A 26,255-nucleotide genomic window follows, 5' to 3' on the forward strand; every position below is an offset into this window, starting at 1 on the left:
TCAGGTAAAAGGTAGATGCCTTCTTTTAGCTATGCAGGTAGATTATCTTACTCTCCTTGGCTCACAGATGGTGAGTCCCTCTGGAAGGGCTTCTTTGAATCTCTCTTAGGGTGAGATGTTTCACCTACTGAAAATATCTCTTCATGGACTATAATTGGAGTCTCTGGTCTGACAAGCTACCAAACCATAGTATGGCTCAATTTGTGAAGGTTAGCTCTTCAGGTGAAAAAGTGGCTAACTACATTGATTTGTCTGATATTGTTTTTCTTGCATGTGAGGGGAAACTATTTCTTACAGGTTATTATGTCTTCTTAACTTCCAGGAAAACAGCAAAAGCTGGACTGTGTGCCTTGATATTTCTGCCCCTCAGGTGATATTTCCCGATGATTTCAAATTTGTGGATCCAGTGTTAGTTGTTGTAGATTTGGGAAGAATATTGCTTACCAATTCTCAAGGTACAATTTAGAATTGTTGCAGCTTTCCTCTTCTTTCAGTCTTCTTCCAGGAGCTCTTGTCTGTGTAGAAAGTAGAGATGTCTTAAGGTTATTTCCCCTATATATGCCTAGAGTTTCACATCATAATTCTGCTATTGTCAATAAATATTGTAGTAAGATTGGTTTTAAAAATAAAATGGGGGTGTGCAGGGGTTTTTTTGTTTTGTTGGGGTTTTGGGTTTTTTGGTGATTAACTTTTAAATTAAAGGCTCCCATGTGGTATCTTCTACTTCATGAAGGTTGTTGAGCAGATGTGAAGTTAGAGCATCAGGCACTTTACCCTGAGATGAATTTAAGCTTAGAATGGTGTAAGTTGTCAAATGCTTCTGTGGGACAGTGAACGTATCTTTGAATAAGGCCTCCAATTTTGAGTTGCATGGATCTCTGTTCTTAGGATGTCTATAGCTAGCTGAATGACAGTGAAAGAAAATTGGTGTCCTGTGTCTGTGTCAAAGGTTAGATCATTGCTTCTTAAATTACTGCTTTTTTTCCCCTGTTCCAGTAGGAAAACATTGCAGGAAGATGAAAAAGAAAGTACAGTGGAACCTGTAAATAAAATTAGACCTACTTAAAATATAGCTGGACTATATAGTGTGTGAGGATATGCTAAAAAAACCAATGTGGAAGTGATATCTGTGAGATATGCAGTTCCTTTTTTAAAAGTACAGCTGTAGGGTGAGCTGCTCTGTGGTGCAGTGAAAAGCTGAGGTGTGAAGCCCAAAACTGAAGCAGTGGAATATTGTTACTCTGGATGTCTCTGAATGATTTGATCTTTTCTTGCCTGAACTAATCTTTGCAGGGATTCGGTAGCTTCCTTTTTAGTAAATTCTGTCTTATGGCACACTAGAAAACATGCCACAAATTGTTTATGCAAGACTGGTTTGTATTTCCCTGTGTAATTGAGGCATTGGGCTATTCAGAGTAGCTTGAGCTTAAAAAAGAAAAGAAAAAAAGATAAAAAAGATAGTTTTGGAAGGTATTCCTGCTTTGTAGAGCATGATAACATGAAAGTTAATATTAGGGAATAAAGTTAATTGAACAAAACCTGATGATGAAATATATTTATTGTAGTTAAGTTGCTCTTACTTTTCAGTTGGGTTTGAGGATCAAAAGAATTGCATAGACAGAGTAAGGGATTTTATTTTTTAACAGCTTGGATTAAAAGTAAATGTTACAGTTCGTGGGTTAAAAATGAGGCAATAGTGTCTAATAGATTTTGTAACACATTGTGACTGACATCTGCATGCATGTCAATGAAGTGTAGTAGATTTTCTGTTGAGAAAATAAAAGGGACAATGGAAGGAGGGAAGGACTGTAGTGGATATGCTTTGTGTTTAAAAAAAACACAGCTTCAGCCAGGATGATCAGGTAATGATGAGAATTAGCAAGGAGGGAGGAGAATACTTTTGTTTACTTGTTTGTTTACTATTACTTTTCTAATCCACAGAAGAATCTAAAAGGAGTACAGATACTTTTTCTTCAGAAGTCAATGAACTGAGTGATGAGGAATATAAAACACCTCTTGCAACTCCTCCCAATACTCCACCACCAGAATCTAACACTAACAGTGGCATGAAAATGTCTGAATTTACTGAATTAGAAATAAGTGAAGAGCATCTACAAGCACACTTAATGAGTAAAAGAATGTATGAGAGATACACACTTTCATTTATGGACCTTCAGATAATGGTGGGCCGAGTGAAAGACAACTGGAAACATGTTCAAGATAGTGATGTGGGTCCAACTCATGTGGTAGAAAAATTCAATGTTCACCTGCAGTTGGAGCGCAGGTTGATTTACACATCTGACCCAAAATACCCAGGAGCTGTCTTGTCTGGAAGTCTGCCTGACTTGAAAATCCACATCAATGAAGACAAAATACTGGCTCTGAAGAACTGTTGTACGAAGCTGAGTACATCTGAAACTAAGTCTTCTGATGCCCTGCATTTAGGGAAAGACAAGATTTTTGCAGAGGTAGACCAGCTTGGCAGTTTACATGATTCTGTGATGAACCTAACCCAGAGTGTTGTGATGCTAGAGCAGCACACCAGGGAAGTTCTTGTTGAGTCTCAACTGCTTTTGGCTGAATTCAAAGTAAATTGTATGCAGTTGGGTGTTGAAAGTAATGGACGATACATCTCTGTACTCAAGGTTTTTGGCACCAATGCCCATTTTGTGAAAAGGCCATATGATGCAGAGGTGTCCCTGACTGTTCATGGCCTATTACTAGTTGATACTATGCAAACATATGGAACGGATTTTGATCTTTTGATGGCTTCTCATAAGAATCTGAGTTTTGATGTGCCAACAGGAAGTCTTCGAGACAGCAGGGCTCAGTCTCCAGTTTATGGACCACATGATTCACGTCCCGTTGATGCAGCTAGTTTGGCAGAGAGATGCACTACAGCTTCAAGTACTTCATCTGTTAACAATGGAAAAGATCAAGAGTCCCTGATAAAATTAGAGTATCAGTTTGTGAGTGCAGAATGTCCATCAATGAATTTGGATTCCAGTTTGCAGGTGATCTCTGTACAGGTGAACAACCTGGATATCATCCTTAACCCAGAGACTATTGTTGAACTGATTTGCTTTCTCCAGAAATCTTTCCCGAAGGAGAAAGAAGATTCCAGTCCTCAGCCTTTAATAACTGACTTGGAAAAAGATTGGAGGGAACAGGAAACCTTCCAGTCAACTTATGTACAGAATACAGAGGTAGCAGTTGATATTCACTGGTTAAATATACTCCTCCTCAGGACAGTTGGCATGACAAATGGAGAAAAATATGGCAGAAAAATTGCAACAGCCAGTATTGGTGGCACCAAAGTCAATGTCTCCATGTGTAGTAAATTTGATGTAAATGGCTCTCTGGGATGCCTTCAGCTGATGGATCTAACACAAGATAGTGTTAAGAACCAGTATGTTGTCAGCATAGGGAATACAGTGAGGTATGAAAATCTAATTGGTGATGTAGATTACTTGGAATCTTTATTCTTCAGGCTTGATGATGGGAATAGCCTTCCAGATGCATTAAGTTTTACTTTCACAGAAAAGTCAAAAGAGGAGTGTTCTCTGAACCTCAAAATGGCCTCTTTACACTACAACCACTCAGCTAAATTTCTGAAAGAACTAACTCTGTCAATGGATGAATTGGAAGAGAATTTCCGCAGCATGCTGAAAAGTGCAGCTTCAAAAGTGACCACAGTCTTGGCAACTAAAACTGCTGAATACAGTGAAATGGTTTCTTTGTTTGACACAACACCACGATCAAGAGATGTTGCCAATTTAGAAGATAATGAAGGCTATGCCTTTGGATTACAGCCACTCAAAATTGATACTATTAAACTTATATTAAATGTAAACATTGAGTCACCGATAGTTTCCATACCTAGAAAGCCTGGTAGCTCTGAACTGCTTGTAGGCCATCTAGGACAAATATCCATTCAGAATTTTGTACCAGGAGAAGATGAATCTACAAGTGATAGACTGCAGGTTGAAATTAAAGACATTAAAATGTATTCTTTAAATAGCAGCCAGTTTACAAGCAAGAAGGAGCCTGCAATTGAAATATCTCATAAGCTGCATTCTTCTTCAGGTCCTGCTAGTATTAGTAGCCAGGAGGAACCCCATTTTACTCGTCATGACTTCTTTGAATCATTACATAAAGGCCATGGTATGTTAATCAGAGAACATTTAATTATTTTAATATGAGTAGTGGATGATACTAAAAATGTGTATTGACCATAGGTCTGTTGTATATTCTGTCTCACCCATCTTCCTAGAATACACTGCTCAATTTTAATTACAAAGGACAAGTTATTTTATTTATATCCATTATTAGTCTTCTAAACAAAAATTAGTGTCTTTCATGCAGAAGTTTAACATAACATAGTTACATATACTTACTGTAGCATTTCTAAGAGATTCTTAGCAATTTAAGTAGGTACTGTGTTACCTCTGTTGCATAGTCTTTACAGGATAGTCAATTCACTTACTATGATACTGTTTTAATTTGACTTTCTCTTAACAGCTTTCCACATTCTGAATAACACCACCATCCAGTTTAAATTGGAAAAGATACCACTAGAGAAAGATTTAACTTTTCCTCTGAGTAATGAAGATTTGGGAATATCAAGCATTATGAAGATTGAAGGGAAATTTGTTAACTCTCTTCAGGTATAGTAATGTAGTATTTCCATTATCAATGCGTAGAAGATAAGTAATTTTAGGCAAATATCTTCAGGTTTTATATGTTGGTAGCTGAGAAATCAGGTCCTTATACATGTGGATAGAAGAGATAGTCTTAAGTGATAACATCAATGACCAAAATTTAATCTTGTTTTGGAGCATTTTAGACATCTTTATAAGTTAGTCTAACTTTTACTTACCATGAACACCTATCACAGAAGGAAAATAATTGTGTCACTGTCCAAATATGTTTATTTGCAGTTCTAGTAGAAACTAAGAATTAAAAAGCCATTATCTCTAAAAAAGTCTCTTCAGGAATAGAGATTTTAAATAGACAAAACTGAAACTTCTAAAGCTAAGGAGACAATGGCTAAGTAGAATCCATGTATTTCTTCATAATCTCAGCATGCTAAATTAAGGCTAGTTTCTATGAGGAGTTATTTTTAATTAACACTTTCCCTGGGAATACAAGCTATCATCTTCTAGGGTCTTGTATTGTATGTTTCCAGATTGTCATCTTGCAGAGCTAATACAAAACTGGTTTGATTCAGTTTTGCATTGTACCTTGTTCTGGATTATTTTTTTACTTCTGGACAAATTTAAGATTTGTCTGGCTTGAAATTCCATAGTCTTCTCACTTGTGAGTTTCAAAAATAAGAGGTACAGATTTTATTGAGAGCTGTAATGTGAGGATGATTTATTTTTTTTTTCCTACATTGTAGGTTGTGTTAGCAAAACATGTCTATGAGCAAGTCCTTCAGACTCTGGATAATTTAATCTACAGTGAAGACTTGAACAGATTTCCAGCCACTTCTGTATCTTCAGCTTGTCAAAGTTCTCCTTCAACATCACTTCCCAGTACAGGCACAGAATTCTCAAATGAACGGAAAGAAAATGGTTTATTCAGCCATTCTAGTTTTAATTCTGTTCCAAACAAGTTGGTAGCTGTCAGGGAAACAAAATCTTTTACTCAGATTCAAGCAAACTTTCATATCTCAGAGCTCCAGGTGCAGTTAAGTGGTGACCTTACGCTTGGTGCACAAGGCCTTGTCAGCCTTAAGTTTCAGGATTTCGATGTTGAGTTTGCTAAAGATCATCCTCAGACTTTGTCTATTCAGATTGCCCTGCGTTCTTTGCTAATGGAAGATCTTCTGGAGAAGAACCCAGACTCTTTGTACAAGAATCTCATGGTGTCCCGTGGAGCACCCAAGCCATCCAGTTTAGCACATAAAGAATATCTTTCCCAGTCTTGTCCCTCAGTGTCCAATGTAGAGTATCCAGATATGCCCCGTTCCCTACCTTCCCATATGGAAGAAGCGCCTAATGTCTTTCAGCTGTACCAAAGACCAGTTTGGTCCTCCCGTAAGAAGCAAAAAGAAGATGCTGATTCTGAGTATCCTCTGACTCCACCTCCTTCTCCAACAGCAGACAGATCCAAGTTGCCTTGTGGAAAAAGTAACTTTGATGATTCATTGGTTCATATCAATATATTTCTAGTGGATAGGAAACATCCTGAATTTTCTTCACGCTATAACAGACTTAACCGTAGCGTAGACGTTGATTTTAATTGTCTAGATGTCTTAATAACTTTGCAAACTTGGGTAGTTATACTGGATTTCTTTGGGATTGGATCCACTGCTGATAACCATGCTATGAAGCTGCAACCTGAAGATACTCAGCAGGCAGTCAAATCAGAAATATATACCTTGTCAGCTTCTGAAGCCCAAGAGCCTGTAAACACTAAGCTGGATCTGAAGGTATACTTGAGATGCAAAATAGTAATTGGATTGTCTGTCATAAAACATCTGGTTTATAGGAACTTCAGGTGACATTTAACTTAAATGTGTCATAGTCTTGTGGAGAAATGTGCATAAATTCAGAAACAGTAGACTTAAAGTGTGTGTAGATGTAGTTTAAAAACAATTGTGCAAAAGTTACAGAAAAGCAAAACCTTTGCAGACTGCCTCCCTTGATCTGTGACCCTCAGACCTGTGTATAGCACTTGAAGGGATGCTGAAGTAAGGGTTCTCCATGTTCATCAGTGGAGCTGTTATGGGTAGAGTTTGACACCCCCCATCCTCATCCTGGCTGCTCTATGCCTGAGAGTCTGGGGAGTCTAAGTCTGTGACTCTTCTTTCTCAGAGTCATGCAGGGCATAGACTAATTCGGATCTCTTAAGTGAGATGGCTGCTTCAGTGTTACAGACATGACAACTGAAATTGGCGCTGTGTTGTTCTAGGTACTGCAGATCTTATTTTTATTTAAAAGCTATATGTTTTAATAAGTATATAAGCATATGCATCTATATATGTATGTATAAATGTATATATATACATTTAGTTATGTGTCTTTGCCAAGAGGTCTTGCAGTCTAACATAAAAATGACAAGTCTTGAAAGAGAAAAGGATGAAGTGCTAAGATTTGTTGATGACAATTCTGAATTGTTTGGGAAACCTGTTAATGTGCAAGCAAGGAAGTATAAAGGTTCCCTTCCTCCAGTGTCTCCCAGTCAGCTGATTCTTGTTTGCCATTTATGTCTTGAAATGCAATTGTCTTGGAAAATACAAAAGCTAAAATGATTTTCCATCTCTGAAGTCACGTTGTTTAACACCAACCTGTTCCTTTCTGTTTGCACAGGTCCATTCTTTATCATTAGTACTGAATAAGACAACTAGTGAGCTTGCTAAAGCCAGTGTGTCAAAACTTGCAGCTCACTTGGAAGTGATTGGTGAGTAGGTTGGAGGGCTAAGGTTTTATGGAGCTTGAAATAGGAGGAGGTGTGCACTGGTATTGTGGTTTGAAATGGGGGCTTTTCTAGAGCTGATTGGGATTTTTGTGTGTTTCTGGGAAAGAGGCACATTCTCTTCCTGCTGCAGCTGCTTCTGCTATTTCAGGCTTGATTTTAAGTCCTTGCCTCCTTCTCAGTTGTCAAATCCTTGATCATTTTAGTTGAGGTTGGCCAGAATTTTAATACTTCACTTTCACAGAGTATATTACTGTTTTAGAGGAAAAAAAAGAGTTCTGTTTAAGTTTTCACGTATCATAGTGATGTAATCACGTTTTATATGTAAAGCATAGAGTTATGTTTGGGTTAATACAATCTTTGTAGCAAAAATACATGATTTTCTTTGAACATGAGATTTAATATTTCATTAACGTGATTTCATTACTTGTAACATATTTATGCCACTAATAGAAACTTTAGAGTTTTAATACCTTATTTGTGCTTGAAGATATTAATTGCCTGCCTTTTGTTTTGCAGAGGGAGATTTAGCCGTGCAAGGAAGTATTGGAAGTCTGTCCTTAAGTGACCTTACAGCTCATGGAGAATTTTACAGAGAACGTTTCACTACAAGTGGCGAAGAAGCACTCATTTTCCAAGTCTTTAAGTATGAATTTAAGCTTCTTGTTACTCAGTATTAGCACCATTAATTCCATGCTCCCCAAGAAAATCAAACCAAAACCCAGAAAACCCCACTAAAAACCAAACCCATAGCTGTCAGGTCTGCATGATTCTGCTTCAGATGCTTGTGACTGAAATGAGGCTTTGAACATTTTCAGTCATAAACTTCAGACTTTTTAACTTTTCTTTATCCTGCAATGTACATGGCTTATCAGGAAAAATAGTTTTTTATTTTGTCTAAAGCTGCTCTTGAAAGTATTTAGTTGATAGTTTGTTCCTAGATAAAATACTAAGTTGTTTTTTAAGTTGGAAAAGGTTTTCAACCAATGAAACAGATTTTCCATTGCTCCTTAATTTTGGAATTAAGGGTTTGCTGTCATCGTAGCGCGCTCTTGAAGTTCTACTTCATGTAAAGCAATAGTTCTTACCCTGTGACATTTCATGCTTTTCCACCCCCTCCTTCACCCCCTGGAATTAATCAGATTAGAAATTATCCAAGTAATGTTAAGGAATTTAATTCAAATGTAACAGCACACAAATTCAGAGTGGAATCTACGTAGTATCATGCCACTCTTTGGATGTATGAAATTACCAAAGATATATCTATTAGCTGTAAAGATTAGAGGTACATTCCAAATGTAGAATTTTTCTGTTTGCTTTATTAAAACTCAGTAGCACTTAAATGTATGTAATTTAGAAATAATTAATATAAACCCAGGTTTTCACACTTTGAATTGGGATAGTTTTGATTCTACACTGTGCACATCAGTTACGTTCTCTGTATTACTATCGTTAATAGCACTATTTGTAAAACCTGGCTAGGATAACTAGAGTTTGCTTTCAACCTTTATCAGATATGGGAGGCCAGATCCATTGCTGCAACGGGAGTGTGATATTCGTGTGACGCTGCGGATGGCGTCTGTTCAGTATGTGCACACTCAGCGTTTCCAGGCGGAGGTGGTGTCATTCATCCAGCATTTTACTCAGCTTCAGGATGTCTTGGGGCGACAAAGAGCAGCAATTGAGGGACAAACAGTATGTCTGGTTTTTTTCTGTTCTTTCCTAGCCTGTTTTTCACAGTTGAATTGCAGTATAAGATTTATCTTAATGCATCAACTCAGGTGAGTTGAAATTATGAGGTTTTAGAGTTCTGGTGTTGGTCAAGATTGTTAATACCTATCTTGTAGTTAAAAAGATCTTATTTAGGAGTGTCATACTGCTATTTGAAAGCATAGAATACCAGTTTGCGCATTACTGAAAACTTTGGCACTTGGGTCCTGCAGCATGCACCCACACAGGTATATTCCTTTTTTGTGATGCTGGACAAAAAGGGCTTAAGATTTTATTTTGCCTTTTTCTCCACTGTTCACCAGGTAGTTACAATACCTAAGGAGAACCGAATGAGAAGTCTTTCTTTTATACTCAGGTGTATATCTTTGGTCAAGGGTGATGGCTGATAGACTGAGAAAATCAGATGCCAAACTTCTGGATGATAGATAAATAGTCATGACAATCATAGCCTGTTTTGTACAAAACCTAATGTGGCAGTGATGAATATAGTTAACAGTCTTGTTCAGAAAGTCACTTCTCATAGTTGGAAAAAAAAAGAGTTAATACTTGCCTGTATTAGAATGCTTCATTGTGCATCAGGAAGTTTGATTCTGAAACACCTCTCTAAATTATGCTTTTACCCCCTTTTATGAATATTTTGACTTAAGTAGTCTTTAGGTACTGAGCTAAGTAGCATCAGTTCTGCCTCTTTGTGGTGATGTTATGCTTCACTCCATATCGCTGCACATACTACACAGGTGTGTGCTGTTTGTGTCATCATGTTTTTCTAATTAGCTTATACTCTCTGCCTAAAACAAGAGCTTAAGGAAGTTTTGGGTTTTTTTTGGGGGGGTGTAAAACCTTACTTTGTAAATCAAGGAATTCCTGAACTCAGTGCTAATCACTGTGAAATAATCACCTACTTCCTGTACTTTAATTTTTATTTTTTGTACTGAATTTTTGCTCTTCCCAGGTAAGAGATAAAGCACAGCGAGCTTCACGAGTTCTTCTTGATATTGAGGCTGGTGCTCCTGTGCTGCTTATACCTGAGAGCTCAAAGTCTAATAGTCTTATTGTAGCTAATCTTGGAAAACTGAAAGTCAAGAACAGATTCCTGTTTGCGGGCATGCCGGGCACTTTTTCATTAAAGAACAAGGTAAGAGCATTACTTCTTAATTTAGCAGCTTGGGGTTTTTTTTCTAGTTTTTGTGCATTTCATTCTTATATCAAAATGGGAAATGATTCTTACGCTTTACTGTATATATACACTTTGTGCTACTAGTCATTAGCAGTCCATGCAGTGTTCCAGGTAAGCTGCTGTACCCAGCTGCTCCCTTCTGCACCTTGGCTGGCTCTCTGAAACCATCCAGACAAGGGAGATGGTTCTGTGGAACTCAGTAGAACTGGCCTTATAAGGAGACAGGACCCAGCTGGGTGCATGCCTAAAGGTGGGAGCATAACGGGCTTTCAGCTAACCCTATTTGGAAGCTGCTTCAACTCTTCACCAGTGATATTTCAGCACTGGGAATGGCAGAAAATAGAAATTTGTAGGGGGTGAGACTTCCTGGAACACACTGGAGAGCAGAGTAAGTTTGAATTGTAATTTTTTTTATACTTTTTTCTACTTTTAATGAAGCTGAGCTTGTGTAGTTGCTTTGACTTTTGAAATCTAATGAAAGGTTTCCACTGAATACCTGAAGGTAAGGCTAGGCGCAGGACAGGGAATAGTTGGTGTTGCTGGTGAGGGATGCAGCCATGAAGTTTGGGGTAAGGAAGGTCCATGTTGCTGGCTTTCTATATCTAACCTATGCAACAAAATGGGTAGTCGTTCTGGAAACTCCCTAATCCTGTTTTAAAGGGGGACAGAAATTAGGTAGACCAAACTGCTTCAGCAGGTGTGTGGTGTGTCTGTTACCTCCATCTGGTTTAAATATACTGGTCTTTGCTGTAAGGAAATCTTGGACTGTAATATTGAGTGGTCTTCTGTACTCTAGTGTGCCAGAGTGATTAAAGGTTTGTGGTAGATTCTTGAGTTAGAAGAAAGGATGTATGCATAGTGATTTTATTGCAACTTTAAAATACTGTGTTATGTAGCATTGTGAAAATGTCAGGGTTTGAAATGGGTGGCATTTGAGGTGGTTTTGTTTTTTTTTTTTCATTTTTTTCTCTGTCCTATGTTTATTTTCAAGGATTGGATTTTACAAGGCAATGCATACAAGGATGCAGTTTTATTTGAGGTATTTTATGTCTTTAGAGTAGCTTTCAGGTGATCCTCATTCATTAAAGAAGGAAATATTCTTGTGGAACTTAGCACTTCAAAAGTTTTTTTATACATTAAAAATGATGTTTCTGTTCTAAAGAATGCTGAATTCTATAAGAATAAGATTTAAATTTGCTGTGGTGTGCTCTTTATGCATGTCTGAGGAGCTATTAATTTGTATTTATTGCATAAATTGATGTATTTATAGATGATCTGGTGATTTTTCTTTGCACGTACTTCTCAGTCTTGTCTTTAGAGTGTAAACTTAAACGCTAATGTCTTCAAATTCTTAACCTTAAAATCCTTGATCATGGCTGCAATGAATTTTTCCAATGAATAATACTTAAAAACCACATCAGGCAAGTAAGATTAGTAATTAAAAACCCAAAGGAAAGTTTATGGGTAAGGATTGTACAGTGCCATCAGAAGCTGGATACAGAAAGAAGGTGGGAAGTGGCAGTAACAATACTAGTGGGATGGGTAAAGGGAGCAATCCCAGAGTAAAGCGGCAAGTGGAACACTGAAGCCAAGTGAGTTACCTGCTGGGGCGTGTGAAGCTGAGTAAAATTGAAACATAAAGTTAATAAATTTAAATCAGGACAGACTAAATGAACCCTGAAACTGGCTTCAGAGTATAAACTTAGTGTATAAACTTGTTCCACAGATATTTTTTGGTAAAATAAATTCCTAACGTTGATGGGACTATTTTACTAGTGAACTATATACTCTTTGTAGGTTTTTGCTGCTGGACAGCATCATGAAGGTGGAAAAGCTCCTAAGATTTTCACTGGATGTGTGTGTGTGGGGAAATGTCTAAAATGTTATACATCTATAAATGAGCTTTTCTTTTTTTCACCTGTGGGCATTTTAACAATAAGGGTAGAGATTTGTTCAATCTTAAACTTAGCTACTGCAGAGAAAATTTGGGACACATTTAGGTATGATGATGGAAATATTTAAAGCACATAAAATAACTACATGTATAGAAGTGTTTGTTCCCTTATTCTAATAAAATACCAAGTTGCTGACATGATCTTGCAGAAAAGTCTTGTTTTCACCTTCTGAAGATGTTCTGAAAACCAGCTTTAAATATTTAACAGTATGCTACAGAAATGCTTGACATCTTGACAGCTGTACCTTTCTATTTTGTGTTAATTTCATTTATATGTTTGGAGTTTCTTTAATTTGTTCAACCCCCACTGGTTTTGAATTAATTTCTTATTGAAAGATTTCACAGGATTCTTTTTAAAATGTTGCTGCAATAAACTTTTTCTTCTGTTAAGGTTATAAGAAAAAACTTTGGCTGTCTTTCTACAGTAAAAGATACTGGCATTCAAATAAAATACTTGTTCTTTGACAAGAATTTTTTCAACTTGAACCTGGGTTTATTGGTTTCTTAGTTTTTAAATTAAAAATTTATTATTAATTACAGAACTACTTTTATTAGCAGGATTCAGTTCAATTTTCATCTCCTTTGGGAACTCCCAAACATAGCATGAAGAAAACAAGTGCTGATGAATCAAAAGTAGCAATGGAAGGACTGTTCATGAAAAAATCATCAGGATCAAACATGTCTAAGCTGAAGAATGAACCTGTGCTGAATATACTGAGTAAGCAGCAAGGGCAGCAACCAAAGCTCCCTGTTGCACCCAACCCTGACAGCCCAGGTGAGTGGCAAACACTAGAAACCCTACACAGCTGCTCTTTTTTCTTGTAAAATAATGCAGTGAAGTTTTGCTTGTATCTTATGTGGCACTGACAAAGTAAGGTTCTGGGTCTAAAAGTTGTAGGTTTAAAAAGAAATTACTTGTTAGCTTCAAGGTTGATTTTTGCAGCTTAATGGGTTAGGGAATTGTAGTTCAATTTCTGGAAGACCAGTTCTGCAGTTGGGCCATGTTTTGAGATGCATATTGCAGACATTTAAGGGGTACAGTTGGACTTTTAATTAAGAGTTTACATTTACCTTTGAGTGAGCTTGGTGTCTGGTAGTTACAGACACTGATGAGTGTGAATAAAAGAGATTAAAGAAATGGATTAACTTCCAGGAGAAACTGTATTTGTTTTGTACAGAGTTGTTTGTTTTTATTTTTCTCAATGTGTTATCTTCTGTGCACTTGCAGAGGATCACATCTGCCTCCTAGACTGCATTGTGGTTGATCTGCAGGACATGGACATATTTGCTGCAGAAAGATATCACAGAGAGTGTTCAAAGGCTGTGGAAGGTACTAATGCAGACTTGAGCTTTCCATCCTACTTCGTGAGGCAAACAGGAGGAAGCTTATTGACAGAACCTTTCAGATTGAAGTTACAAGTAGAAAGAAACTTAGACAAGTGAGTTTAAACATGATCACTTTATGCTGTCAGCCTAAACGCAGTATTTTAGTTGCCTGTTGTTGTATCTTGAATGTGTCACCTGCTGGTTTATACCATCTTAAAATACTGATGTTTTTTTCCTTTGCTGCAGAGAGTTAAGTCATGCAGTTGCAGATGTATCAATACATGGCAACCTGTCATCAGTCCATTGCACTCTGGATTTGAACAAGTATAAGCTGATAAGGGGACTGCTGGAGAACAACCTTGGGGAGCCTATAGAAGAGTTCATGCGGCCTTATGACTTGCAGGATCCAAGAATTCATGTAAGAGGAACCTTATGCAGTAGAAATTCTGTCTTGAAATGTCAGGGGTATTTGTTTGGTGTTCATGGCAGGCTTCTCACCTAAAACTTAAAAAAAGCACCCTAAATTTTAGAAACTACTTATCTATTTTAATAATAGAAGGTACCAGAAACAGTTTGAAAGAATTGTTGGCTTTTTGGAGTTTTTTTTGGGAATAATGATGATGATGTTTTGAGAAGAAAGAAACTCTAGAACAGTAGTGTGAAAATGGATTAACTTCATGTTGAAGGCCACAATGTTGTGAAACGTAACTTTGCCCCAGCAATGGTTAATGAAGCTCTTTGAAGAAGATACAGCAGCTCTTTGTCTGAAATAGCAAGATTTAGTTGAGAAATGAAAGTTAAACAGATGGGTTTAAAAGGAATGTGGGTGTTTTCCACTTTCAGACAGTTCTGAGTGGAGAAGTGTATACTTCTATGTCATTCCTTATCGACATGGTTAATGTGAGCTTGGAACTCATGGATCCAAAAGGGAAAGATGGATGCAGCTCTTTAGCCAGGTATGAATTTTGTTGTTACTGAATACCTAATCTTGAATAATATGCCTACCTAATCTTGAATAATATGCCTACAATCTGAGAGATTGTAGGACAGAAGTTAATGTAATACATGAAATTATGGTTTAATAATGCAATGAAACTGAATTTTTTAATCAGAGTCCAGATTGAGAGTTTCAGATGACCTGAAGGATGGCAGTGAATAGCACTGGTCAGAAGATACTGTGCCTTTTAAGTTGTCCTTCAAATCAGAGTTTAATTATCATTTGATTTATACAAGACAAATGGAATTACATTTAAGAAAATGTTGAGAGAGAAACTTAAAACAACCCAGACTTCTGCTGTGTTGTTTTGTTGGGTTTTTTTAATCCAGACGGTTCTGTATCAGTGGGAAATATTATTACCTACAGTATAGATCTACTTTCTGTCTCTGACATGAGGTGTGATTGTAGTTGGTTTAGAAAATATGTAAATGAAAGATATTGGCAGTATACTATGTGCATTTAAAACAAGGGACTTCTAGAAGTAAATGAGCTAGAGGACTCTTAAATGCATTGTTTTGCTTTTTACTCTCCTAGGTTTGATTTCAAGAAATCCAAGTTGCTTTTTGAAAGTTCTTCAAATGGAACAAAGTCTGTAAATTTGGTTTCTCATTCCATGATGGCATTTGACACACGTTATGCTGGACAGAAGTCTGCTACAGGCACACCAAATGTATTCAACTGCATCTTTCAGTCATCAAAGAACACCAGTAGTCCAGGAGCAATCCAGATCGAATTACACTTCAGGTTGGTAATCCTGAGATTTATGTGTTTGTTTTTAAATAATGACATACTTGATCAAGTTTGTCCTGTTCTTAATATAGCAGTTATTAATATAGACAAGCCTGCTGGCAATGTATTAAAATCTGAAGACTCTTTTGGGGTGGTCAGTGGTGCTTGATGGACTGAAATCTGCAGTTATTCATTATCTAAAGGTTGTTGTATTTTTTTAATCTTTTTTTCCCCCTCATTACATAACCTTTAGGTTTGAATGTGTAGCAGATCAGATGAAGTTCTGGCCTACTAGAATCAGCAGTGCTTAAAGTCTGCCTTATCACGTATATGCTTGCATATTAAAAATAATATGATTTTATATGTTTCACAAAAGCTTTTTCCCAGTGGGTGTCATAGTTGTCTTTCTGAGAGAACTGATTAAATACAGAAATGGCACCTCTTTCACAAGACGGTCTCTACATTCACTTCTGTATTCTGTCCTACCCTGTTTGTTTTTCCTTATCCAGATCCCTTAGAGTGCTTAAAGGCACCACAGTGGATATCTGTTTTGTTCTAATTTGTTATTGAAACCAGAAATACAAAGTATAATGTCAGTATTTAACTGTAACAACATGGTGTTCTGTTGGAGGATGTTAACAAGCAAAGAAGAGGGGGAAGTGATATGGTTAGAGACATTGCTTTTGCTTTTTATTACTCTCAGTGACCAAACTCAGGACTCTAATTCTTTTATAATACCTTCTGAAGCAGTTGCAGGAGTAGCATAAGAAAAAATCTGTGAACTATTTTAATCCAACAGAAAATCTTGGAAGACTTTGTTCATAAAAAAACAACCAAGGAAACTTCAGGCAATTTAGGAAAATTTGTTGTAAAGATTTAGAGAATGCCTGATGGTTTTGAGTACTTCATACATGTGTGTTCAGAAAGACACCCAAGATTTTTATTTGAATGAAACTAAAATGCAATGGGATTAAAAAAACCCCAAACAAACAGGCCAAAAAACTGGAATGGTTTTTGTGTAACTAGTGATCCAGTAGCTGCCTAGATTGGAGGTTAGTTTGCCTAGTACAGCCTAATCTGGTTACAGGTGATAGTTTCAGAGATTTTCTTCCTAACTGTTATGTTTTCAAATTTTAGCCACATAAGCATGTGTTAGGTTTTTACTGGTGAGAGCATCCTTGGCACTAGATGTAAGCTTTTGCAGAGCTCAGTGATAGTGTTATACTGGCTTGTGCCTTTTGGAAATCTCCTGGAGAGCCAGGGAGGTTAAAGGCTTTTACTGTTGGAAGCAGTGCAGGCAGGCTGCTTCTCACAAAGGAACCGCAGTCTTTAGAGATTTTATAGTTCAGAGTGTGGTGGATATAAAATTATTTCATGGTATTTAAGCACATAGGTTATTTCCCAGTTAGCATGACCAAGTGTAATTGGTATTCTATGTAGAGAATGAAACCAAACTCTTTTATCCCCTCTAGCCAGATACTCAAAACGGGATGCTAAAAGTTTAGTAAGGCTGGCTAGCATTTTTTCTGGATGACAAAGCAGCTTGCTGTGCTGCACAATGTTGTCAGGGTGTGAGAGGAAACACATTCTACATCTAATGCTTTAGCGGGATGTGGAGCCAGGCCTGAATCTCACAGGCAGTACGTTAGGTTTAATACTGAACAGATGTAAAACAATACTAAAAAGATCAGTTTTAAAACTGGAGGCTTTGCAAAGTAACACTGATAATGTCAATGTATTAAAGGAACTTTCATAAGTTAATTTCTTGTTGCATGGCTTTTCAGTTTATCTTTTGTATAATTGTTTTGAATTCATGCAGTTAAGATCTGTTGTGGTTCTGTGGGTACAGCGACTTGATGTATTTCAATCTGTTTAAATTATATATGGTTTCCAAAGGCCAGACACTCTGTAAATTAAATATATCACTATGATGTTCTGTGTAGTTCTTACTTGCTAGATACTGATAGTTTTCTCCACCAGTTTAAATATATGCAAGTTCATGTGTATCCTTCTCTCTTCCTAAAAGGTCTACAAAGGATTCCTCCAGTTTCACAGTTGTTTTGAACAATCTTCGTGTATTTCTGATCTTTGACTGGTTGTTACTTGTTCATGATTTCTTATATACCCCTGGAGATACCAAAAAGTGGGAAACTCACCATTCTTCCCGGCAACGAACTTACAGCAGTGAAACAACTGTAGTTCCCAAAGCAGTGAAAAGTGGAGTAGTTACAAAACGTTCATCACTGCATGTGTCTACAGAAAAACAACTGGAAGTAAAGGTTAATGTGACAGGTAAATGCATTCTTTTCTAGTGCCTTTCTTAGGGAGCTTTTCTGATAAGAAGCAATGTGCTAGTGGAAAAACAGGTCAGTTAACGGACCTGCTACAAATACTTAAAATACCTTAGTGGTATTTCCAATTGCCTTGTTGATTATTTGTCATTTTGTTTTGTTAAGGGACTGAATTTGTGGTTGTTGAAGACATGTCTTGTTTCGATACCAATGCTATTATTTTGAAGGGGACAACCGTTCTCACTTATAAGCCCAAGTTGTTGGATCGTCCTTTCTCTGGTAGTTTGTTTGGCATTGAGGTAAGAAGAAATAATTAGGTTTTGTAAAACATCTAAAATTAGTGGAGATTGTGAAGATACTATAAGTATATAAGATGGCTTTTGAAGTTTGTTATTAGCAAGTTTGTGAGTAGGAATTCTGAGTACGCCAAGTGACCTTGCATCCTCTTCAACAGAGCAGGATCACAGTTGGAGTGCTGCAGCCAGTCCTGGGGAAATGGAGCTGAAGAAGCTCTGAACAGCTGAAGAGAGAACAATAAGAGCATTCAGAATTGAGGGTTACATAGTGTGTTTAGGGAGAGTTTAAAAGAACTTGCTTGGAAGAAGAGGCTGGGCAGAGATAGAATGGGGTTAAGTTTATCATTAAAGGGAATATTTGGTTGCATATCAGAATCTCTTTTCCAGAACTTACAGCACAGCTGGGCACTAGAAGAAATTGTCTGGAGAAGTTTTGGAATCTGCTGTCTTAAAGCTTGCAAAGGCATTCTCTGTAGAAAGCAGTTTGTTCATGGCTATAGTCATGTTTCGTGATTGTCAGTCTTTGATTCTGAGGTTCTTGCTAGGCCTTTTCTCTCACTTCCTAATTTTTCTAAACCCATTTGTAATTTGTAGGTGTTCTCATGCCGGTTAGGAAATGAGCAAGAGACTGCACTGTCAATCATTGATCCAGTACAAATTCAGCTGGAGCTTGTTGGGAATGCTTCCTACCTGAGTGGTTCAGGTCTGTTGGATGCTTTCAATAGTGAGGATTTCCCTCCTGTTCTAGAGGTGAGATTAAATACCTGAATAAACTGCATGCAATAGAGGATACTAGACCATGATCTTGCACAGACTACTTTCAAATGCATAAGAAAATAGTAAGACAGATTTTTGCTCAGGTGGAAAAGGCAAAGAAGCAAACATGCAGAAAGTGCACTTAGTGGTAAGGAGCAAGGGATTTCTGGGATACATTATGGAGATCAGTAGTGGGGAAAAAAGTAGGCTGACATGTTAGATAGTTACTAATACCTGAAAGAAAAAGTTTTGTGGTCTGTGTCTCAGTGCTTAGAGGGGAGTCTCTTTTTACCATTACACCAAAAAATTTTTTTATTTTTTTTTTCGCTCCACTGACACATGCTTTTAGTTGTTAGTAAGTAATAATAAGCTTGGTAATTTTATTGCTGAAGGTTTAAAAGAGTGTGGTCATCAGATTCTAATGCTAATTTTTTTTCCTTTGTGAAAAACTGTTAATATTTGAAGCATAAAAGAACAATATGTAGAAAAGGGTAACTGAATCCTATTTAATTTTCCATTTAGATTCACTTGCAAGCACTGGATATCAGACTGTCCTACAATGATGTTCAACTGTTCCTGGCAATTGCAAAGTCAATTCCTCGACAGACTAGCACAGCTATGCCTGACACAACTGTATCAACTGCTGAAAATACTGCTAACCCTTCCAGTTCAGCACTGATGAATGAAACTTCCTCCTTGACACATGAAAACAGAGATACATCCAAACGTGTGTTGGATCCTGTTCTTGGTATGTTTATAACTGCTGGAGTGAAGTTATTTTTTATATCTAAAGGAGGTTTCTGCTGTGTGAAGCTAGACTATATGTTTAACTCAAAAGATGTTGATATCTTCATGTTCAAAGGCCTTCATTAATTTGAATTATCAACGATAACATTATGATGATACTATTTTAAAAAGTAGGGGGTGTTGTTTTTTTTTGTCTTCTCGCAGCATGACACTGGCTTGTTTTACAGTTTATTTAGCATTGCTTGTCAGTGTAAATCATCATGGAGTACTTCATATGTAGCAATGATTTAAAGCAGGAGAAGGGTTACCTCTTCAAACACAATAAACTGATAGTGAAGTGGAAAGCATCACAATTACTAGTCAACCTCTTTAGCAGTCTTTGTCATGCTTTTTTACAAACAAATTTACAAATACTGTGTGTGGTCAGAACCACTGACAATAGTGAGAACACCCACTAGTGAAAAGGCTTCTTCTCTGTTACTGCACTGGAGAGTCATGTAGGGAGTTCCAGGTAATGATGTTCTGAATGAAGGGTTGGTTTACAAAATTGTAGTCCCAGCTTAAATTCATGGAGTACATTGGCTTCCTGTAGGAGAATAAAAATAGCTCATGTACTCCAGAATATCAACATACCAGGTCGGGGAGTTCTGTTTTAGGTTTATTTTTTTTGAAACAGTGCTGACTCATATGCTTTTTCTACAATTGTAATCTTATACAAACAATCCCTATTTTTCATACAGATGTGGCTTGATTTTAGAAATGAACACCAGTAGGTAACTGTCACAGATTTATGGTTATTTAATTGTTCAATTACAGAGGTGCAGCTGGCTCGCCTCCAGGAGTTGGGATTCAGTATGGAAGATTGTCGTAAAGCTCTTCTCATCTGCCAAGGTAACTTCAAATAATCTCAGCTGGCCTTGCAGACTGCCTAACTTCCAACTAAGTAAAAACTTTCAGGCTGTAAAGTAGCTGATGCATAGGCAGTATTTCCTTCTCCTGTTTACTTTGGCTGTGTGTTGGCATGTAATCTTAAGCATTCTCATTTTTCCGTTCTATTGCTGTGTAGAATCTACCCCTGAAAGATTCTTCTTGCTTTTGGGATGTCATATGTGGGGTGTTAGGTTTTTGTCTGGGGGGTTGGATTGTTGTTTTGGGACTTTGGGTTTGGTTTTGTCTTTCTTTTATGGTATACCTATTTCTTGCTATCATCACCTCTTCCGCCTTAGAGCATGTGTTTTCATCTCTCTTTTCTGAATTATATTTTTTATCTACTTCTACATGTAATATGTGAAAAGAGATGGAGCTTTAGTACAAGTGACTTTAGCACTGTCGTATGTCCCACCTTGTTTATAGGCATTCATAATATTAATATAACTTTATATTATGTTGCCACTATGTGCAAACTTGAAAGCACATTTCTTATTGTTAGCAAATACTAATGTATTTGTAATCTTCTCATATATATGTTAGTAAGTAGAAGACATTCAGGGTACTCTTGGTGTCTTGCTATACTTCTGAAGAGAGAGAGAATTAGGTTGCTTACGTATGTTTTTTAAATAAGTACTTTTGTTGAAAATGTAGATAATGACTTATGGCTTGTTTGTTTTTGTCTAAGGTGACTTGAAAAAAGCAGCTACTTGGTTATTTAAGAATGCTGAACCTTTGAAATCAGTTTCCCAGACCTCTTCTGGTCGAGATAGCCAGGGGATTTTGCCTTTTCAGTTCATCTCTGGAGTGGAAATAAAAGCAGAAATTATATGCATTTGCTTTATTGATGACTGCATGGACTGTGATGTTCCCCTTGCTGAGTTAACCTTTTCACGTGAGTATCTTGTTTTGCTGAGCGAGCTGCATAAAATTACTGCCAGTTACTGTGTATGTTCAGCATCATGCTCTAGTTTCTTAAGGCTCGTGAAATTTTAATGGAAGGTATTTTGGTGGTAGTGGTTGAGGGTGGAGTGGGGGTTGTTTGTTTTTAGTTTTTGTTTGTTTGAAGTTTTGGTTTTAAGAAGATTACAGCCTTTGTAGTGGTAAGTTTCTTGTTTCAGAACATAACAAATAGAATCTGTCCTGAGCATGTTGTAAAACATCGCTGGCTGTAAATGTTATCTGAAGCATATTGTGATACACTTTTTGTACCATTTAATTTTAAAAGACAAGACAAAACCTTCCATAGCTTGCTTAACAGTTCATGAAATTGGGAAATTTGATTGTTTTGCATTAGTGTAATACTCAGTGTTTTTTTGCAGGTTTGAATTTCCTCCAGCATTTGAGAGCCAACCCCGAAGGTTATGCTCGTTTTACCCTCTCTGGAGATTATTACAATCGTGAGCTTTCAGGTGAAATACTGGGGGGGGGGTTGTTGTTTTCTTTAGTCAAGTTCAGGAAAACGGCCTTGTCTACTCTGGTAGCCTAAACTTCACCCAAAATGCAGTGCATGTAAGGGAATGTGAAGGGTTGAATTTTGTGGTAGTATGTGTGTGTGTGTGAGAACATGTGATCCTAGACAAAATATCCTGACTTGGTATTAGATGGAGGGATGTGAAAAGTAGGGAGATTGCTGATATGAAAGTTCATAGAATCACAGACTGGTTTGGGCTGGAAGGGACCTTAAAGATTATCTCATTCCAGCCCTCTGCCATGGGCAGGAATACCTTCAACTAGACCAGGTTGCTTCAAGCCCCATCCAACCTGGCTTTGAAAGTTGCACTGAAGCTTTCAAATATAATGGCATAAAAAGGTTATCCAAGAACATGACAGCTGGGTAGCTAGCTGTCTCTGCATTCACTTATCTTTTAAAGTATTTAATTCTTTTGATGCATTCAGTTTGTTACTTATTTCAGGAAGGAAAAAATGTGATGGTAGGTGAATAGGCTGAAGAGGTGAATAGGCTGAAGATAATGGATTAATATAATACCATCATAATTTATATTTTACATATAAAACAGCAAGTTATGCCTTTATACTGGTCAGGCACAAAAGAAATAATCTAGTTACATGTTTTCTCTGAATGTTTTTCTGTTACAAAATTGGTGACAACCACCTCAAGAATAATCTGTCAGTAACTAAGTTACTGAGGTTTTCTTGTTTTTTAAAATACATAGGATGGGGTTTTTTAAATAGCTTTTAGACCATTGTGTTACTGAATATATAGCCAAATGGCCAACTTAGGTATAATTGTGTTAAAATCATTTTCAAAACTATGTCAGAGAACCTAGTTTCAGTTAACTTCAGTACGAAGCTGTAATTGCCTTCTAATGCTTTCCTTGGAATTAAGATATTTCCAGAAGACCAGACATCCATTAAACACTGATTCAAGTGGAGGAGCTGTAGCAACTTTGTATTAACAATAGGCTTACAAGTTCATCTTGAATGCAGATTGAAAGGGATCTCATTATTTGCATTATTAAAAAGTTAGGTATGTAAACATTATTAAAAAGTTATTATTAACAAGTTGCATTATTAAAAAGTTAGGTATGTAAACAACATTCCAATTTGGCCTTCAAATGTGTAATACATGTGACTGTTTCTGTTCTTACTCAGGCTGGGAGCCATTTATTGAGCCTTGGCAGTGTTCAGTTTCTTGGCAACAGCAAGCTTCGAGCCGCCTCCACCCTTCCCGACTGAAGCTGGAAATAAAGGCTGAACATCGTCTAGATATAAACATTACTTCTGTCTTTATGGGTATGTATGAATATTCTCTGGGAGCATCACTGTAGAGTCTAGTTTTCAGTGTTGCAGTGTACTATGACAGGCACTTCTGATTGCTGGTGTCCCAGAGATAGAGGGAGGGAGATTTGGTGCCAGTCCCTACATACTTCCCATGATATTGTACACAGGTGTGCATTTAGGCAGCCTGTATTTTATCAGATATTGTAGAAGTGAAAAGAAACAAGCTGCATATTTTAGAGGATAGTAGGAATTCTTTCTTTGGTCATAGGAATTCTATCAAATTCATATGCCACTTGAAATTTAGTTTTAATCAGAAGCAGACTTTCATCTAAAGCTTTCCCTGCTTTACAATACTTAAAAATACTTTTATGAGCTCAACTCATTTTTCAACATCTTGACAGGTGTAGTGGGTAGCTACTCATTTCAATTCTGTGGTCTCTGAAAGCCTGACCTGTCAATTTCCACCTCAGGAAATCAAAATATTTTGTTCATCATTAACTCAAACTTCATGTAAGCTTCTGTATTGTGAGCATGATGTGGTGTGGTGTGCATTTACCAGAAAGATCATTGCTTATGGAAATCTGAATGTAATCTCACATAATAAGAAAAATGTCAGTGTCTGAGCTTGCAAATGTAATAGAAGAGCCTTCCTTGATCCTTGACTGTTCCTTCCTTTCTCCTGCAATCCTGTGGCAGAAAGAGGGAGACAAGGTGGGAGGGAAAGAAGCAAGTCAAAGATTCCTAGGAGTTCCCATCGTGCTTTTTAATACTAGTGACAACAAGTAGTAAGACTAGTTTATGATTAAAACTGTGCAGAGGACTCTTTTGGTGGCTAGATATTTATTTAGGTAGGAATGTGCATGTACCTCTTAAAAAGAGTAAAAAAATAAATCAGAAACTGCTTCTACCATGAAAGTATTTAAGGTTAATTGCCTTCTCAGGGAGAGCTCTGAGACTGCCACAGGAGTGTCTTGAGAACATGGAATTCCACTGAAAGTTTTAAAAAAGGAAAAAATCTTAAGAATATAAAAATACTTGGCTTTGAAGACTCTGCTGTGATTGCTTGTTTTTGACTTATGTAAGTGGCTCACAGAAAAAGCAGTGAAATAAAACTTCTGCCATTAAAGTGAAGTTTCTTCAGTGTTAAGAATGTAACATGCTTTGCAGTTGCTTTGTTTTCTGCCACCTTGGAGACATATACTGTCTATACTTATATTCCTCTAGAGCAGTACACGTGTACCAAACAGTCCTGGATGGAAGATTACTGTAAACAGGACAAAGAGGTGAATGTAATCAGTACAGAAGACTGGATGGATTCTTCGGTGGACCCACCATGTTTTGGGCAGAGTATGATCCTCATTAATCACACTTTATTAGAAACAGTCCTGATATACACAGTCAGCTATCTAATGTATTACAGAGATTAAATATTTGTTGTTCATAGTATACAATGAATGGCTAGTGATATCTGGCAAAAGACAAAAAAGCTATTTTCTGTTCAATTGTGTTCCATCTTTAAAACAAAAAACCTTTCTGGCTACTTAGCTTTGGGTGAGAACTTTGCATGGCTGCTTCTGCTTCCTTTTTTTCCTCACACTTTCTCAGCTAATGAGTGACTGTCAAAGCTTAAATAGTGTTGACTTTAGGGTGTGTACAGTTCAGAGGTTATCTTTTCCTTTCTCTACCCCCAAAGACCTGCACGGCTGAATATCTGGAGAAAATGCTGTTAAATTCGTGAAACAGTTCTCTAAGTAATAGCTCTTGATATGTGGCAGGTCTTTTCAGCTTCTTTCTCCCAGTGTTACTTCTGGAAGAAATTTCTGCAATTTAAATGCCAACTTAGTGTAAGCACAAGGGTAGAGACTTACACTTACTGACTGCATGATGCCAACTGTCTGTCTCTTTCCTGATGCATGATGGGGAAGAGTCTACCTGTTATAGGCGGTTTTCCTTACATGCTAACTTTGTCTTTCCTGTCTGCCAGGCCTTCCTCTTGTCTACCTTAGAACTAGGAGTACAGCCAGTTTGACTAACCTAGAGCATCAGATCTATGCTAGAGGTACTGTATAGCACAGAGAGACAAAAAAGTTATTTTTTCTTCTTTGGAAGGCTCTTGTACAATAAATACTGTGTTATATTTGTGACTAGCTGATCGATTGGCCTCTAAAAAAACCCTAGATGTATGAAACCCCAAAACCAAACAACATAACTGCTACTTGGCTTTTAAGCAGCTTAACTTAGAATTTCATGCTGCCTTTCTGTTCCTTCAGGAAAGAAGGGAGAGGTATAACTAATCCTGAATAGGAAGAGTGTCTTTCTGAGGAAGGTTATAAGAATTATTGACTGGTTGGCATCACTTTTCTAGAGAGACAATATAGTATGATTAAAAATAGTGTCATAAAATCACAAGGTTTTATTTTATATTCAAAAAATAACCAGCAGTATGTTCAATATCGATACTTATGCTTGATTCACCATGTTTATTTAGCTACTTAAAACTTTAAAATGCCTTCAGAAGGGACAGTCTGTTTTCCATAAGCCTTCAGAGTAAGGCATTCCTGAAAAAAAACTGGTTAATTTGTTCTATAGTTGACAGTATGGTCTTCGGCCAAAACCATGCAGTTTAAGGTAAGATTTCTAAGAATTTTTTGACATTATGGAAGACCAAAAAGCATATTTGACGAATATGTTGCCCCTGAAGAAAAGTTGCTGCATGGAAGGACAGAAAGCAGTCTATAAATCTACATCTGTGGCCTGTTAGACTGTCCCTTAGGAACATTTTCTCTGAATGGTTGCAGGCAGTTCATAGACATTAAAAAAAAAAAAACAACAAAATGGGAAATGATAGAAGGATTTATTTTTCTGAGGTATTTTTCAGGAAGGGTTTTCTTTGTGAAATCAAGTGGACAACACAAACCTCAATATTTATTTCTTGGCTTTTAGTGGCTGTTACAACTAAATTACTAAATAAATTATGAAAAAAACCATCCTTTTAATGGTAATATTTTCAGGAAATAGTCTCAAAATGCAACTTTTACATTATGTTTTCTTTGGAAATTCAGGTGATGGTCCCAACAATTTAAAAGTCTCAGTATAGTGGCAGTTGATAAAATGCCAAACTAGAAGTCCATTTGGTTTCTGATCTGTAATTTTGTAG

The 26,255-nt window shown here is 37.0% G+C and overlaps 1 protein-coding gene across 2 annotated transcripts in view; it reads left to right on the top strand.

Annotated features, from left to right (window-relative positions):
* VPS13D (vacuolar protein sorting 13 homolog D) overlaps positions 1 to 26,255 on the top strand; it is a 99,786-nt gene that overhangs the window by 12,983 nt on the left and 60,548 nt on the right. The window contains exons 17-39 of one of the 2 annotated variants that reach the window (XM_034068220.1): positions 323 to 455; positions 1,942 to 4,164; positions 4,522 to 4,667; positions 5,402 to 6,436; positions 7,317 to 7,407; positions 7,942 to 8,068; positions 8,937 to 9,117; positions 10,106 to 10,288; positions 12,843 to 13,059; positions 13,513 to 13,723; positions 13,857 to 14,028; positions 14,454 to 14,566; positions 15,142 to 15,351; positions 17,363 to 17,628; positions 17,793 to 17,926; positions 18,518 to 18,673; positions 19,202 to 19,427; positions 20,243 to 20,317; positions 21,042 to 21,248; positions 21,676 to 21,765; positions 22,970 to 23,110; positions 24,323 to 24,445; positions 25,083 to 25,157. In XM_034068220.1, coding sequence (XP_033924111.1) covers positions 323 to 455; positions 1,942 to 4,164; positions 4,522 to 4,667; positions 5,402 to 6,436; positions 7,317 to 7,407; positions 7,942 to 8,068; positions 8,937 to 9,117; positions 10,106 to 10,288; positions 12,843 to 13,059; positions 13,513 to 13,723; positions 13,857 to 14,028; positions 14,454 to 14,566; positions 15,142 to 15,351; positions 17,363 to 17,628; positions 17,793 to 17,926; positions 18,518 to 18,673; positions 19,202 to 19,427; positions 20,243 to 20,317; positions 21,042 to 21,248; positions 21,676 to 21,765; positions 22,970 to 23,110; positions 24,323 to 24,445; positions 25,083 to 25,157 — 6,535 coding nt within the window. The remainder of the gene's footprint in view (positions 1 to 322; positions 456 to 1,941; positions 4,165 to 4,521; positions 4,668 to 5,401; positions 6,437 to 7,316; positions 7,408 to 7,941; positions 8,069 to 8,936; positions 9,118 to 10,105; positions 10,289 to 12,842; positions 13,060 to 13,512; positions 13,724 to 13,856; positions 14,029 to 14,453; positions 14,567 to 15,141; positions 15,352 to 17,362; positions 17,629 to 17,792; positions 17,927 to 18,517; positions 18,674 to 19,201; positions 19,428 to 20,242; positions 20,318 to 21,041; positions 21,249 to 21,675; positions 21,766 to 22,969; positions 23,111 to 24,322; positions 24,446 to 25,082; positions 25,158 to 26,255) is intronic. The other variant, XM_034068221.1, reaches the window with a different exon arrangement.

This window comes from Melopsittacus undulatus, chromosome 12 (assembly GCF_012275295.1).
Source record: "Melopsittacus undulatus isolate bMelUnd1 chromosome 12, bMelUnd1.mat.Z, whole genome shotgun sequence".
NCBI lineage: Eukaryota > Metazoa > Chordata > Aves > Psittaciformes > Psittaculidae > Melopsittacus > Melopsittacus undulatus.